A 16,666-nucleotide genomic window follows, 5' to 3' on the forward strand; every position below is an offset into this window, starting at 1 on the left:
CCTTGTGACCTGGTGATGCCTTCAGGCCAGCAGCACAGCTGCTCCTTCAGCACTACCTCGGTTCAGGTAAATGGTATTCTCCTTCCAGGCACCTCCCTCCTCTCTCCTTTTTAAGTGCAGAATTACCAAAAAGAAATTGCTAACCAGGTGTGTAAGTAACCTGCCACTCACATTTACCTGATACCAACCTCTCTTCCTTTACAACATAACCTTTACAAACACCTTCAAGCATGCATTTTTGTTTATACATTTTTATTAAAAATTTACATAAATGAACACACTCATCAATTGGGGTATGCAGGTGTCCTAGGTTAAAAAAAAATATACAAAAACCCAAGCCCTCGTGGGCAGGGCAGCAGCAGGTTGAAGCACGACCTCACTTCCTTTGCACAGTGGTGAAAGCCGGCATCTGAATGGGCTGGATCGAGTGGACGGGCTGGAAAACAGGTTTCTTCCGCATGTCGGAGAGCGTTTTCACAGAAGGGAGCAGCTGGTTTCTCTTGATGATCTGCAGTGCCAGCTGTGTGTTACCTACAAGACAACCTTTGATTAATAAGAGCACCTGTGACGTGGGAAGCCCTGTTCTCAGAGCAGAGCTGACAAGCCAGCCCAGGCCACGCACACTAGTGGCCTTCCTGTTCACTGAAATGCTGATGTGGGCATGAAAAACATTAGACAAAAGTAAATTTGGAAAAAGAGTATTGCTTCATTCTGCCTATTCTGAGCTGAAGAGGGCAAGCTTTTGCCTCAGAGCGATAAATTCCCAAAGGGCACCTCTTTTCTCTGCCATCGACAGAGTGAGACTCCAGCTCTCACACCAAATGCCCTCACAACAGGACATTGCAGACAGTCATGCAAGTGTCAAGGGTGTACATATAACATGTTTTCGATAGAAACCTGTATGTGTGGCCCATCAAAGAAACACCAGTATAAATGGAAAACTTACTCTTTGTTAAAAATTAAACCTATAAAATGGTAGCAGAAACACAGTGAAGTTCTGAAAAGAACATTTCTCCTTATCAAAAAATTTTCTTTCACTAAAGTTTTAGTTTCAGAATAGATGCACCATTTTGTTGCCAGTTATAGAACAAAATATGTCTTTAGCTCCTTTTGGTTATACACCTAGAAGGGGGCGAGATGCAAATCCCACTTTCTACTCCCCTCTGCTCTGTACTACTTTGTTGCAGAAAGGTAGGTTTCCAAAATTCCAACTTAGAAATATCTTTATAAAGAAAAGCTTTGTAGAAGTCTCAACTCTGAATACAAATGCTCAAGCCCTCTGCCTGCCTGCCGTGCAGGACAACTGCAGGGGAACAAGCACACCGGACGTTTTACAACCCGGCGACATGAAGCCCTGCGGGGCACAGGTCCGCAGCCACGACAGCCGTGCTCACACTGCGGAATTCCAGTGCCATCCTTCCAGTTTCCCATTACGTAGAGTTTTTTCCCCACACAAACACAGTGAACCTTCAAAAGGAAGGGTGTGGAAGAGAGAGTTACCAATATTACAAAGCTTTCTTACAGTACTTGCTACGTAGCCCCTGATGTGGCTTCTTTGAGAAACCTGGGTTGCCGCTGTCTTTTAACCAAAAGCCTTCCAAGCCGTCTGTACAGGATAAACCTCATCAAGGGTTTTACTGAGCCTATCCAAGACTGCTGATTTCTGCACAATGCACAGAAGATTTCAGCTCAGAAGACGAATGTTTAGGAAGTCTGGAGTGTATAAGGAGAGGATGGCAATAAACGGTGGAAATGAAGGTGCAGACACACAGACCCATAGCAGCGTAAAATGGAGACAGGGCCAACAGGGTGTCATTCAAAATACTGCCACAGCTCTAGAAAGACCAAGAATAATGACTACCGCCCTCCTCCCCTTGTATCCCAAATCTAGGTTGACAGAGTATTTCAAAACTCACCATTCTGCAATTCCAGATAGACAGCCAGCAGAATAGCCTCTGGAGGGATCTCTTTGGGGTGGATCAGCGAAGCAGCCTTGTGGAAAAAGAAGGGGGGGAGAAAAAGTGCTTAAGAGAAACATCCAGTTGAAAGAAAGCACCCCTTAACAAGACTGTTACCATCATCTTGGCCAACAAAACCAAATAACAATTCATAAACTAAGATATGATTTTCTCAAACTAATACACTCCATCAGGTTTAGGCATGCAAGGAGAGACTGAAAGATTATCTGCATGGCAAGATTGTTTCACGCTAATTAGCAGCACCATCTGCTGTATGCTTATGTTAATACGAGTCTGTAATTCTTGGGCCAGTCTACCACGGTTTCCTGGTGAGATGACAGGTGAAGAAAGTAACCGTCACTGCTCCAAATTTCAGAACACAAAGTTAACAAGGATTGTTCATTAGCTTTCCACATACAAATATTTTTCAGCTATGAAGTCAATAAATTCGTTGTAGATGCAGAGACCTACTACACTTTACACACACAGATGGCCTTACACTCCTCTGGGCTTTACACACGTGCTACAGAGCTCAAGCACAGATGCCTGCCCAATCCTAGGAGGCCTCAGGAGAAAAAAAAAAAAAAGCCAGCCAACGGCCTTAAACAGTTGAGAACTTCACAGAATTTGAATCTGTTCACCTATACAGCTGCTGTGAAGTGATGTGGAAGCCCGCTGTTTCAGTTTGCAGCTCAGTGGCGCATTCGAGTAGTCTTCCTGGCAGACAGGAATGGCTGCACAGAGAGACAAGCGCATCATCATTGAAAGATCGGTCCCAGCCATAAGAAAGACGGAATGACACAGGCCAAGTGAAGGCAGGGAGCTTCAAAAGCAGCGCTTGAGAATTCTTGGGACAAGAGGCAGGCAGGAAACATAATTTCAGCACAACTGCAGTTTGTTCTCACAGCCCTAAAGTTAACAGCTTAAATGGCATTATTAACTGATTAGAGACAAGTAAACTCAAGAACTTTCTTCTCTGAAATACAAGAATTACTACTGGATGAAAAAAAAAAAAAAAAACTTAGAAAAAGTGAAATGGCTTCCTAGTTATATTCCACTGTTTTGATATGGTTTTAAAAAATACATACTTCCCATAGTGGTACTGAACTATTTACACAGGTAAGAGATTTGGAATTCCTTTATTTTATGTCACTAATACAGACTGGTTCGTAGCGACAGAAGAGAGCCGCCATTGCAGCAGAGTCAGCAAATAAACCTGAGCTATGAAATCACCAGGATTTGCTGTGAGCTACATGGCACTCTGAAGGAAGTACATTTGTCCCTAGAGCTGTCTTAAGATTTCTTTTCCATACCTGATGAAGACACTTGCGAGCTTTGTCATATTCACTCCTCAAGCAGTAAGCACTGCCAAGGTTAAACAACATCATTGTTCGCGCAGATGTGACCGAACTAGGGTAACACTGTGGGGTCTGCTTGCCAGCTGCAATTAAAAAAAATTATTCTTTTTTTCTTCCTTACACTTTTCTTTTGAACTGGCCAAGCACATTTCTGTACTCTGCTGAATACAGTGGCTGGTACTTACAAGATTCCATCGCCTCATTCTCTCCTTTGTCAGACCCTGCAAAGAAAAAAAACCCAGGAAAACCATCACATTCCATAAGCTTTTTTAAAACTTATTACAAAAATAATACAAAAGATACAAATTTGCTTCTGTCTACATGGTCTGACATTAAAGAGGGAAAATACACCAGCTTGCTCAGGAGTTTATGCCACTTACGAGTTCCTCTCTTTAATAGTTTGCTTCTCTAAAAGCTTTTAGATTTGCAGATGAGTACAGTGAAGTTTAAACTAGAGACATGTCACTGAAATCAGAGCTGCTGCAGACTTAACTACACAGATGCGCTCTGAAGTATTTTTCTGTTACAGAATACATGCTCCCAGGTGGAAGCACTGCAAGAAGATTAAGATACAGATTAACTAAGTTCTCCCTACCCCTGTCTCTCACTAAATGCAGTAAGTAGACTTCACTGATACTCCAAAGCCTGATTCAGAGACTAAAAAGCTGGAAGAGAAGGTACGAAGCCAAAACTTGACCATAATTGCATATTTAACAAAAGCAGCTTTCAAGAGTTACGTTCCAACAAGCCAGTATGCTACAATATACAGTCCTGTTTACGTTACCAAATTAGAATGACAAACATGTGAGAGAAAAACCAAACACAAAGTAGGAACTAACTCCAGGAAAACAAAAACACACCACCACCACCAAAAACACAAACAAACAAAACCCCCCCCAACCACCTACGGTCTTAAAACAAGGTGTCTTAACCATCATTATATTTGTATATAGAAATTCACAGCAGGAAGGCAGCTGAAAGCATATCAGTTCTAATGAAGTCTGGATTCCTTAACCTTGATCCTGCTCATTTGAAGAGATCCCAAGGGAAACATCAGTGACATTCTCGGGGTTCAAGTGAGTGATGGCATCGGATATTCTGTCTAGAGAGATGAGAGCTTCTGCTGCGTACAAATGCCCAAGAAACCTACAACAGCAATGGGTTAGGTACAAATGTCAGCATAACAACCCCCGCAATTTGTTCTCCAAGACAAACTGAATGCAGCTTTTAATGTGAGCACATGAAAACTATTACTTGAAACACTTGCAGAAAGTTAGCTTGCTTGTAAAGTATTGTCATTAATCCCCAGTTCTGCCATTTACTGCTTTTAAGGCACTAATGCTGTGAAAAAATCTGCACCGGAGTAATGACAATTCCTTCATGCACAGAACTGCCATTCCAGAAAGACAGTACCTTGGTATGGGTCTACCTCAGAGAATTAAAAAACGAATCCGTACAAAAACAACCCAAGATACGGATACATCCATAATTCCATGTGTTGAGTGTCTTTACGTTCAATAAAAATCAAACTAGTTCTGTAAGGTAGCTGCATTTCTAAGGACAGCAACTATAGAGGCCCCACCATGGGGCACAAACATCTTTCCAGCTGCAGGCTTTGCAAAAGAATTAAGCAAGTCCGAGGTCTGACACTTGTAGTTCAGCTCAGCTAATTGGCAGCTTTCCTTTTCAGCTTTGGAACAGAAGGAATCCTATCGATCAAGAGCACAGCTAGTTTGCAAACATTTCATCAGAGACACAAGTTGAGCAAAAAAGTTCCCGCTTGTTCCATGCAGCCGTACGCAGTACGCTTCAAACTGACTGTATAGCTGGTCGTAATGAATTATGAAACATCAGGTAAAATATTGGTCAATCACCCAAAATAACTTTTGCATGTAGAAAGTTATGTCTACTGTATCAGAACTGAATCACAGTTTATCTCACTTAAGAAAACAGGAACACTTCAATATTCCCAATCTGCACAAAAGCCTAGTTTCCTGGGACCACGATACATGGCTCTGTCTTTGCAAAAACCTGTCATCTAGCATTTCTTGCGTTACACAACGGTAACACCGCCTTCACAAAATTATGTGTTACCTTGCAAACTCCTCTAAAATCTTGCTTATACAATGACTGTGCAAAAAGATGAACTTCTGCAGTAGTCTGAAGCACTGGACCCAAAGAATTTAACTGTCATGTACTACTTCAGAGTATGCTGCCACCATATAAAAATAAGCACAAGTTAGCTTGCTTTCTGCAAGAACATTACCAGTTTTGAAAAATATTACTACCATAAAAACCTCTGCTGTATTTTATCCTGTGTATGGTATAGGAATTAAACCACAAAAAAGGTCAGAAGGATGGGGCTAAAGCCGCCTGTTTTGAATTTGCAGAGATGTGTGGGAAGTTGTGGGCAGAAACAGAACCAGCTTTGAATATGCTTCCAAAAAATACAGCGCCAAATGGGAACTGAAAAAGAGAAACTGAAGAACAGAACCTATACAAGCAACAGCAGCAGGTGAAGAGACAGCCCCGTGCACCCAAGCTCTGGAAGCCTACTGACGGAGCAAACCTTCCCCTCGGAGGCTGCAGTCTCACAAGTGAGCTTTCAGCAGGGTGCTGGCTGGGGCTGGTGTCGCCCACCCCCAGCTGCTCGTTCCTGCCCCTTGTGCTTGTGACAACACGAGCACCTGCAGCCCCACAGGGAATCGGGACAGGGACCTGACCGTCCTGCCACTCCATGGGGCCCGCAGCTGGAGATTAACAACTAACAACAAAAGCAGTGATTAGTTCCAAATTATATGGAATTCATACACAAACAAGGGGACTCACGTTCCTGCGTGTCAATGAACATTTAGTCAGGGCTTCAGCAAGAACAGGAGCGGGCCAAGCAATTCTTTGCATCAGATACAGAATTGGCAAGCAGCTACAGACATTGGAAGCTTCAACTCAGAACTCTCCAGCAAAAAGCAGGGCTGAGAAAGAAGAAACGACCACATCAGACTTACTTAAGAGACCCTGACAGCTTTGGTTGCTGAAGAAGTTTATCTGCGTGATTCAACGCCATAAGGTTATCACCCAAAGCCAGAGCCACGTAAGCACTGCAGGCAAGTATTGAGCACCTGGAAGGGAAAAAGAAGAAAAAAAAAAAAAAACAAAAAAGGGGGGGGGGGAAGGGAGGGAAAGACAGCATGTTAAATGCAGAATTCTGTGATTCCAAATGCAGCTGTAAGATGTATTTCTTGTTTAGTGCTGAAGAAATAAATCATAACCTTTCAATATGTCTTTGCATCAAAACTATGAAGTCAAGGAGGTAGTGTTTTGTTATCTACGGCCTCCATCCCATTCTCTGAATTAGGAGATACACACATTGTGTTCTACCCAGTATAAAGCAAGGACCATCACTGCATGCTCAGTAAGATTTTGAAATTTCAATCATAAATAACATTAAAAAAAACATGAACCTCATTACACCCCTCATTTTTCTTACAGACAGGCCCCTTTCCCACCCTCTTTTTACTCGTTTTGCCGGGCACTCTCATTTGTACTTCCCTGCCCTCCCCTTCTGCTGCAGCAAAGGGTAGCAGATTCGCAGATCTCTGTAACATACAATCTACAAACACGCAGTAGCAATCAATTAAGTTGTAACGTATTTCACTCCTATTGTGCAATGTTTGCACACAGGGAGATGACAAATGCTGAAGAATTTGGCGTTTCCAGTTTTGTGTTTGACTGAGAGCTGCAATCTGCTGCCAAGGCTCTGATTGATATGTGACGTTTTGTTGCTGTCGCAGACTTTCTTCTCTTTCCAAACCCCCAAAATCTCTGACAGTTCCTGTAAGGAAATCTGAGCTACTCGTGTTTTCCACCTTCAGACAATAACCCCGCGTCAGGATGCCATCATTCGCCAAGCTTCACACTCTGTAAGCACCGTCCCCCCTCCCCAAACACCACACCTGGGGACATCTTCCACTTGGCGAGGCCCCACTCAGCGCAGGCTGCCCTGTCCTCAGGGCACGAGCCTCTGCCTGCCGCACGCTGCGACGCCTTGCTGTGAGCGCCGACTCTGTCCCTCTCCAGGGAGGGAGAGCAGAACCTCTTAGCGGGGTCTCGCGTTGGGAGCGATGGGAGGAGAGCCCTCCGACTCTCCTGTCGGTAGGTGGGCTATTACCGTGCCAGCCTTCTGGCAACTGTCAAGCCCGCTTTCGGTCCAGCAGTAAGTCATGTAAATCGTGACAGGGCCTGGGGTGCCTTTATTCCCCTTTCCCAGGAGGCAGGCTCCTTAATTACGCACAAGCAGGATAAGAAACTTCTCTAGTGTTTCTCCCTACCCCCCACTTCCTCTGCACCATGCCCAGATGTCACATCAAATCTGAACACATACAAAAGCTTGAGGAAGGGAGAGGAAAGCTCCCCCAGCTCAAGTCCCAAACCTAAAAATATTTCTGAAAGGTTGTGACTGGGGAGGGGGAGGGAACAGGGAAGACAGTCTCCTCGGTAATGACAGCCACCTTCCAACTCACCTCTTTTCGTCTCTGCCTCCAGGAAGCACAGCTTTTAAACCAGCAGAGATGCTAAGTATCACCAGCTGCATACCCCCAGACACAAGTCAAGGCCCACAGAGTTGGCTGCTACTGCCCTTTATGTCAGCACGTGCCTTCTACTTCCCACAACTTTTTAAAGCCTGTTTTTATTTCTGAAAGTGTAAATGCAGATGGCAAGACACACTCCAACCACACAACAGGCAAGTCCAGCAAAACTGAAAGCTACTCCTCTGGTCTAAAGACTCGTCCATGTTTAAGCTGTGTAAGAGCTGGCAAGATTCTTCAGGAACAGCCATCTAAAGAGGAGGAAAATACTCCGGTTTGCTCCCCTGCAGTACTGTTCCTGCACGCTTGGATCCATTGTTAAACTGGCTAAACCAAACGCTCAGGGGAGCTGACAGCCAACCGGAGCAGAAGAATTGCACCACAAGGGAAAAGACAAACTAGTTTTTCACCCCGGTCAGGATTCTGACAAAACTCCACAGGTCGCCTTTGAGCACGGCAGACTTCCAGCATCACTGAGCCTCCGCATGCCCTAAATAAAACTGCCTTTGCACTAGGAAAAAGAAAAATGTTTTTTTAAACTGCCAGATTATGTCAAACAGCCTCTTGTGTAGGTCTAGGCAACAAGATTTGTCAGCCCACACTGACTGCAATCTCACAGAACCTAAGCTCCGCATCTGACTGGGCTTATTTCTCAGACAAAGGTCGAGCCAGAGCAAATCCAGTTGTTCAAAACTTACTATCAAGTCACCCACAACGGCACTTCTAAACCATTTAGAGAACTTCGCTAATCTGAAATAATTTAAAATAGCTAACCAAGCTCAATAACGGATATAAGGTATCTGCCTTTTATGTTTCAACACAGACAAAACAATCCAAAATAATACAGAATGCAGACTGTGCTTACTCAATGGGGAAATTCGGCACCAGTGAAGACAAGACGGGGGAGAACTATGCAGTGGCTGACAGCGAGGAAAAAGAGAGTGAGGCAGCTACAGGTGATAATCACTGTAAGCTTGTAGTCTTGTGGCAGGGTCAAACAGACCACTGCAATCTTTAAGCGGACAAATGAGGCAATAGTAGGCAGGTGTGGAGAATAGACAAGGTGTACTGGTGGGCAACGGTGGGCCTTACACTATTACCTGTCAAATTACTGGCAATGATGTCAGTGATGCTCCTGGAAATACTAGATACGCACACTTCAAAAATACATGAGTAAATAAAATAAATAAAGCAAAATGATGGACTGGAGAAGGCCAATGGAAGAGTCAAAGAAAAAATGGTAAAACAGGATCACATGCCTTGTAGCAAGGGCTTGCAGTTCAAATCTATTCAGGACAAAGTGGCTGATCAAACTGTTCCTTTATCTCTAGTTGCTTTGAAAGGGAAAATTAACAGTTTCACATAAAGTTGTTCAGCCTAGGGAGTAAAAGGCTGCAGCAAGGCCTGGTGCCAGCCATCTTAACTTTCACAATAAAATGCACAGAACTTTCCACATGTAGCACTGCAGTCTACCAGAACTTCTTTACTCTTGATGTGTCCTAACAGCGTTGGGTTGTTCCGGCGCGGTGAAACATACCACAGGCTGAGAGCAGAGCAGGGGAACTGCCCTCTCTCTGGTGGATGAGAAGTGAGGAGCACAATGGTTTAGAGGAAGCTCAGAAGAAAAATCTGGAGTTTCTGCTTCCTATGCATAAATTCTTAGCAACATTTGGTGTCCTCAGATTTCTGCTTGTTGCTTTTAAAACCTTGCAATTGCTGCTTTTAAAACCTTGCTTAGTATGAGAATGGACTGTTCAATTAATTTGTACACAAGTGCCAAACGATACATATGACACATAAGCCTTTTCTAGATGGTATCTTTAATTTTCAAGAACTATTTACGGGCAAAGTCAGTCAGTCATTGTAAACTCTTATTACAATGTGCAACTGTACAAAATCATGCAAAAAAACCCCAGTTAAGTTCCCCATTTCAGTTCTAGAAGCAACAGAGGGTTTTCAATCCAGTGAATTAACACGGAAAAACTGAATTGAATAGGCAGACACCTATTCCTCAGGATAATCCTTGCCAACATTTAGTATTTTTTCTTACTTTTCCCTGACTAGACAAGAATTTTAATTTTCTCACTTAGGTCCTTAGAGAGCAAGACTACAGGAATATACTAACATTTGAGTGTAATGTATTTTGCTTTTCACAGCTATCTGCAGAAACCTAGAAGTAGTTTTAGTCTAGTCCTCTGGATTTAACCACCAAAGCAAGTATTGCAAAAAAAGAAACCAATGCTTTTCCTTTCCTTATGTGATGTTCTTTACCAGATGCAGTGTAATTCTTGCTAGACTGTTATGTTTTTCCTGACATGTTGTCAGGTTTCATCAGTAGGTAACAATAGCTGATTGTGAAAGACTATGTATTAAAAAAAACCAAACAAACAAAACACCACAACGTGACACCATGTAATTTTGACATGTGGCAACCACATTTTCAACATTCAGGAGGAAAAAAAAAAAACCACCAACCCCACAACCAGCCCACATCACTGTTTTTAATCCAGTGCTTTCTATTTTGAGTAGCATACCCTTGTACCACTTCAGAATAAACAATCAAGGTCTCAGTAACGTCTCTTCATAGATTCCTGCTAAATTGCTTTTAAACGAATACAAGTAGATTTGCTACACGTAGTGGAGCAAAGTAAAGGTTAAGCTGGTCATTATAACACACAGGTTACCTGGGGTTAGGCTGGAACAGAGTGTTTACCCAAGAGTTTAAGTGGGAAATGACTGTATGCTTTGTCCATAATGGAAACTTAAAACAGATTTCTTTGTTCTAAACAGGTGCAAGCTTCATAGTAAGAGAGATTTTCAACAGGCTGGCAGCCGACTGAAATAATTAACATTGCCAGCAAATGATAATCTTGTTGGGGAAAAGTAAAGAGGTTCCAGATAACAGGATATTTATTTAGACACATGGGAGTTATTCTGTTTGGAGAGCACTCAGACTGCTCAACAAGTAGGTTAAGGATCTTTGAGAACAGGAAAAGGTCTACAGTCAAATTTTACCTATGTCTTCCATGATGAAGCAGTCAAAAAAATGAAAAAAATTGTCTGTACAGAGGCAATTTTTCTCTCTCTTTTATGCAAACTGTGGATTTACTCCTGCTGAAAGGAGCATCACTCATGTGAAAGCAGCATAGATGCTTTTACCACTTTTTTTTTCCCCCACCCAATAAGCATACAATGTTGTGGGGGTCTAATTCCAAACTAGCCTTCTCCAGGCTTTGAAAGGGAAAAGGTACCATACAGTAATTTTCACCCCCTCCACCAATCACAATAGCCATTGTCAGGTTATTAGCTTTGTCATTTATGGGACTTGGGTTTCAGTTTTGCCCAATATATAACACCAAGCCTACAATAGCGGGATCAAACAGATTGATCTGCCCTCTGAACTGAAATTCTGAATGGTATCTATTTGTTCACACTCCCAGCCCAGAAGAAAGGAAGTACACGCATTTGAAAAAGGGCATCCTTAGATTAACAGTTACAATTCAACATTGCAAGTGCTTAAAAAAACAGTTAGCAAAGACTCCAGAATCACAGCACAGTTTAAGAGGGGGCTCATTTAATGGTGAATATTTTGTATTATTTACTTGCCTTAAATTTTCTAATTCCTGTTTCTTCAAAGGTGAAGAAGGTGGAGCTGCAATAAATTTATCCCCTTCATGACTTTTATTGCTAGAATAAAAACAGTGTATTAATTATAGGGACTGACTATAAATAATTTTAAAATTCTCACTGTACTAAACATTGATATTTCTTCATTCTATTTAAAAGGACAGCAAAAATTCTATAGCCTACAAAACAGGGAAATGAAGCTATGCAAAAACTGAGTCACATGCTCTTATCCTAGCTGTTCTACTCGAGAAGGAAGAAGGGGAGCATTTGCTGGGAAGGATTTCACTGCTAGACCAAACAGCCCACACCATTCTCCACAGCCTCGAGCTATTTGTGAAGTTTGATGTAGGACAAGAACTGTAAACTGGAGAGACGCAGAACTCGCTGCATTTGTAGCCTCTCTTCTTTTAGCCTGTAAGAAAAGCAGTAAACTAGTTCTTTCCCTAGACATCTTAAAAACTAGTTACATAAATATTCTAGAAAGATAACACACAGTGCTACGGCTTCCTTTAGACTTCCAGCTGCCTTTATTTTTATTATTATTTCAAAATGTCTTTTTAAAAAAAGCTCAAAATTCCACTTTCTTAGTTACGCTTGGCTTTTTGGGGGGAGCAAATATTCGTTTTGTTTAAAGTCTGCAACTTTGCTCTCCAATAAGCTGAAAGACAACCTCCTTCTGGAATGAGAACTGCAGAGAAGGCTAACAGCTGCACCTTGACAGAGCGAGACACTGAGGTTTAAAAACAACAGATCCAAAAAAAAAAAAAATCAGAATTGAAACTGAGTCTGTCCATCTAACAAGAACTTTTTCACTGACGTAGTTTCGTATCTGTTTATTACTCATGCCTTTGCCAAAAATTAGATTAAAAAAAATACTATTAACCACTGAAAGCATTCACTATTTTCTTGTGAGTAACAGAAGAATCTGTCCTGGAGTCAGCCTGCTCAATTAGTGGGGTTTGCTTCAAAACCATCCTGTTCAACTAGCGCGATTTTCTTGAAATCCTTCAATTTTTTACTGTTCTCTTGCAGAGGGTCCCGTGTCAGAAGGAACAAACCCTTAGAAAACCCTTCAGAATGTGACACACAAATTCAAGAACAGCCTGCTTTGTTACTTGATATTTTGCAATTGGCAATGACCACTGGGAGATACAAGGCAGTCTTTTTTACATTTTTTTTTTTAAGCTGAAGAAGCATCTGGTTTTAAAAGCAGAAGGTAGTAAAGAATCTTCCTGTACAGGGCACGATTTCTTTTCCTCACTCCTACAAAAACAAACAAAAAAACCCCCACCAAAAACAAAAGAAAAAAGGTCTCGCTTGAGTAGGGGCCACAATTTTATTTTCATCACTGCCACTCAGGGAGCCCCATAAGCTTAAAATTGAAGTCTCCTTTAAACCAGAGGAGCTTCACCTCCATGCGCTGCATACAGCTTGCCAGGCGAAGTTAGTTCACAACCTCCAACCTTGGTAAGCAAAAAAGAAACACTCCTGCTCCCACCCCAAAGTTCATAAATTATTTGGCCACTTGACAGGAAAGATTGTCATTGGCGAAAAAAGAGTTACAGAGAACAGCCTTCAAATCTTGCCGCAGCAGTAGCGGCCACCAACTGCCAGCCCTGTGCCTACGCAACACAGTGTATGTGCAGCAAACCCTGCCATATGACAAATGGATCTTACCTTCTTAAAATTTATTTGTACTTGGGTCTGACAAAAACATTGTGTTTTTTCATTACTCTAAGTAGTTAAAGTCCTAACATAGCCACTTTTTCCAGATTAGTTACTGTAACTCTTCCCTTTTCAAAATGGTCATTAATGAAAGCACAGGCTATAGCCAACAAAGTTACTCTGCAAAAGGAAATCTGAGCACATCACAATAAATGCAAAAAATTAAAACACCTTCCTGCTATTTAACATTTGACATACAAGATCTTCCTGAAGCTTTAAGGAGAAAACAAAAGAAAAAAAAAAGAGATATTTTTCTTAAACTCCTTTTTGTAAAATGCAATTTATTAAGTAATAGCTCCATGCTGCCTTCCTATTTATCTTCTAAATCTAGTTTCCCATTTCTCATCTAAAACAAACACAACAAAGCATATCAGGGCTGATAAATGTCAAATCTGATCATGGGGAAACGTTTAAAACTGAGTTGCTAGACATTTATATATTGAATCAAGTACATGGTGCACGGGCACACACACAAAATCACTGTAACGTGAAACTTCACTTACAATTAGAGAAATACCAATATGCACTGCAGGAGGTTGTGGGAAAACATAACACTTGCAGCACATAAGATGGCCAGTGAAAAAAAAGAATTTCACCGTCTAATTTCTTAAAGCTGTTAGGAATGGTAGGATTCAACTCTGTATTTCATTCTTAAATTATCATCCCAGCAATTAAAACAATGAGCAGCTCAACAACTTCCTTGGATATCCCAACACTGCTAAGAGAATTTACAAGAGCGTTATTTTTTCTGGTGGCCAAACAGGCTAGGTAGCAGACACAGACTGTCAGCCCAGAGTTACTTTGGACTGAAAGAAAGGTTCACATGCAATTGTTTACCTGCACGCTTCACTGCTTTCACTGCTTTCTGTATTCCCCCCCAGCTGATTACTAGTTTTAGATCCATTTTCCTGCTTTGGCTCCTGCTGATCTTCTGGCAGTAGCAGCAAGGCATTTCTTAGACAAATCGCTGCAAATTCCATACTTGCTACAGGTATTGCTGAGGACTGCCCATCACTTAAAGAGACAAGAAGTTAGTCAGTGAGTATCAATGCTACTGAATTAAAAAATAAAAGCTGAGCTCCAGAAAGATCTGAATGCAGAGAAAGCTTCATCCTAAAAAAAAGTTAAATCATGTTTTAACAGAACACAATTTATGAAGACGTATGTACCTTGCTATTCTTATATATGGAAAGTACACCACGATGCCCAAGCAGAGTGAGTAGATTCAACTACGTAATTACAAGTTCTCTTCTTTTTCTTGACTTCACTTCCTGAAGTTTCATGACAGAGTAACTACATTTTTCAGCACTTTTCTAGAGTGGATTACTGAAAATATGTATTTTTAGTGAGAAAAAGAGGACAGATTTAGCAAACTGGAAATATAAATTTCAGATAAATCAGTTTTAAGCTTTAATGGCCTTCTTAGTTACAATCAATGCACTGTTAAGCCCTCTGCTGGCCATCACAGAGGAGGCATCCAAACGATGTTCAAGTAGGACCTCATCATTTCAACATGCCTCTCTCTTCACTACATTAGTAATTCCAAAATGAACAGTTATTCCGTGACAGTTTCAAAAACTCCTGATAAACTGGTAAGTATGCTTAACAAAGCTATGACAACAAAATAAAAAAACCACGGAAAACATACTTACTTATAAACGACATTCTGTATTGACTGGGATGCTAGGACTATCTTGCGGTGGTAGCCTTGACCTACTATAGATTGCACAATTCCCTTTTTGCTGGGAAGACCTTTAGTCTCTTGTTCTGATGTCTAAAAGGGGAAAAAAAAAAAACAAAAAAAGGAGGACTAAAATATCAAGGCTGTTGAATCAGAGCTTGACAAAGTAAGTGAAAGCTGGAAGAAGACTTTGAACGCTGTTAAAATGTAAGAACTAATAGTTTATATGGGTACCATTTTAAATCTTAAGTACCATGAAGGATCAGGCACCTTCTATTGTCTTTGTGTTGCAGAGGGATTTTACTGCACACAGCGTAACCACAGATTAGTTCTGACAGCTTGTCTGATAGCCTACTGACCTAGTTTCTCCTCTGTTTTGAAAGCAAAACAACAATGAACTAAGTCATATTAAAAGAACTGCTAGGATATCTAAAAAGGAATCACATGATCAGCCAAGTAATATTCAGAACTGGCACTGTAACGCTTGCCATCTTCTCTCCCTCCTTACACAGCATTCAAAATGCTCTCTGAAAGAGCTGCTCTCCAACCGTTCCATGGGGAGCATGAAGCTGAGCCACAACATAGGCAAAGTTACATTAAAATGTTTAACAGATTTTTGCCTATGCAGACATTCTGGGGGTAAAATGAACTTAAAGCACCATAACTGTCAGTCCCAAGAGTTATCTTTACACCATATTTACTGGTGTGTGTTTGTTTGACCATGAGCCATTTTAACAACTTTGTTGAAGAGTCGCAGTTGTAAGGAAATATTTCTCCTAAATCTGTACTTTAAATAGCTATCGCTTTCCAGAAACTTTATCAGAATCTATTGTGAAGAAGAATATTGACACTATAATAGTAATTACTGTCAGATAAAAAAAAAAAATCCATAGAATGAGTCTAGATAAGAAGCACATATTTTGGAAAAGATGTTAAAAAGCTGCATAATGGAAAATACTAAAGTGGGTGAAAATTAGCTTCAGTGAAATTACTTTTCTGTATGGTGTTCAGAGCATAAATATGAATCCATACTTAGATATCAAGCAATATTATTGCAAATTGAGCTAACAACGTCAAATTAAACACCTCTTGATTTTAGGGCCTCACTTGTCATGTTGCAAATCTATCTTTAAACTCTAAGATACTTCCCCTTTACCTTCAACATTAACAGCATCTAAAGTTCATTTCTTTCTTGTAAGATTACAAATTTAGGAAACAGCAAGCTGGTTTTGACACGAATTCAAGCTTTTGGTACACCACACAACATCACAGCTGTAGCAGGAAGAAAGTTAGGCTTTAGGAGCCTGGCATAATCCACTGTTTCAGCTAGTCTGCACTAAATGAAGAAATGCCCCTTAAGGGCTTGTATTTCTCTTTTCCAGACTGCTAAACACAGTCCTTGTAAACAGAATTCTACCTTTGTTTTTTGCCACAAAACCTATGTTCATCCAGTCTCTCATACCCAGCTTTCCACTAGAGATGATCAGCTGCGTCTTATCTATGTGTGACTTGTAACCAGTAGGATAGACAGAGAAAATTGCAAAATGAGTACGAAGAAAGCTGTTCTTCCTGCATTTGCTGCGCTTTACCAAACTAAGCACTCAGAACTATCTGACAATAGCTAGTGCATACACAAAGTCAGTCGGTCTTTGACCCAACACTCTTGAGATTTCCATGCTGTGCCTGTGAAATGGGGATATAAGCAAACCCCTCCTATAATGGCATAAGGCT

General features: G+C 41.2%; 1 protein-coding gene across 1 annotated transcript in view; it reads right to left on the bottom strand.

Annotated features, from left to right (window-relative positions):
- Positions 1-281: 281 nt before the first annotated feature.
- Positions 282-16,666, bottom strand: part of CNOT10 (CCR4-NOT transcription complex subunit 10) — a 35,141-nt gene continuing 18,756 nt past the window's right edge. Inside the window, exons 11-19 of the mRNA XM_075418942.1 lie at positions 14,907-15,028; positions 14,092-14,268; positions 11,509-11,589; positions 6,322-6,435; positions 4,332-4,462; positions 3,502-3,537; positions 3,272-3,399; positions 1,917-1,992; positions 282-531 (exon numbers count right to left, since the gene is read on the bottom strand). Of these exons, the coding sequence (XP_075275057.1) occupies positions 377-531; positions 1,917-1,992; positions 3,272-3,399; positions 3,502-3,537; positions 4,332-4,462; positions 6,322-6,435; positions 11,509-11,589; positions 14,092-14,268; positions 14,907-15,028 (1,020 nt within the window). The 3' untranslated portion in view covers positions 282-376. The remainder of the gene's footprint in view (positions 532-1,916; positions 1,993-3,271; positions 3,400-3,501; positions 3,538-4,331; positions 4,463-6,321; positions 6,436-11,508; positions 11,590-14,091; positions 14,269-14,906; positions 15,029-16,666) is intronic.

Source organism: Opisthocomus hoazin, chromosome 4, assembly GCF_030867145.1.
Source record: "Opisthocomus hoazin isolate bOpiHoa1 chromosome 4, bOpiHoa1.hap1, whole genome shotgun sequence".
NCBI classification, from domain to species: Eukaryota; Metazoa; Chordata; class Aves; order Opisthocomiformes; family Opisthocomidae; genus Opisthocomus; species Opisthocomus hoazin.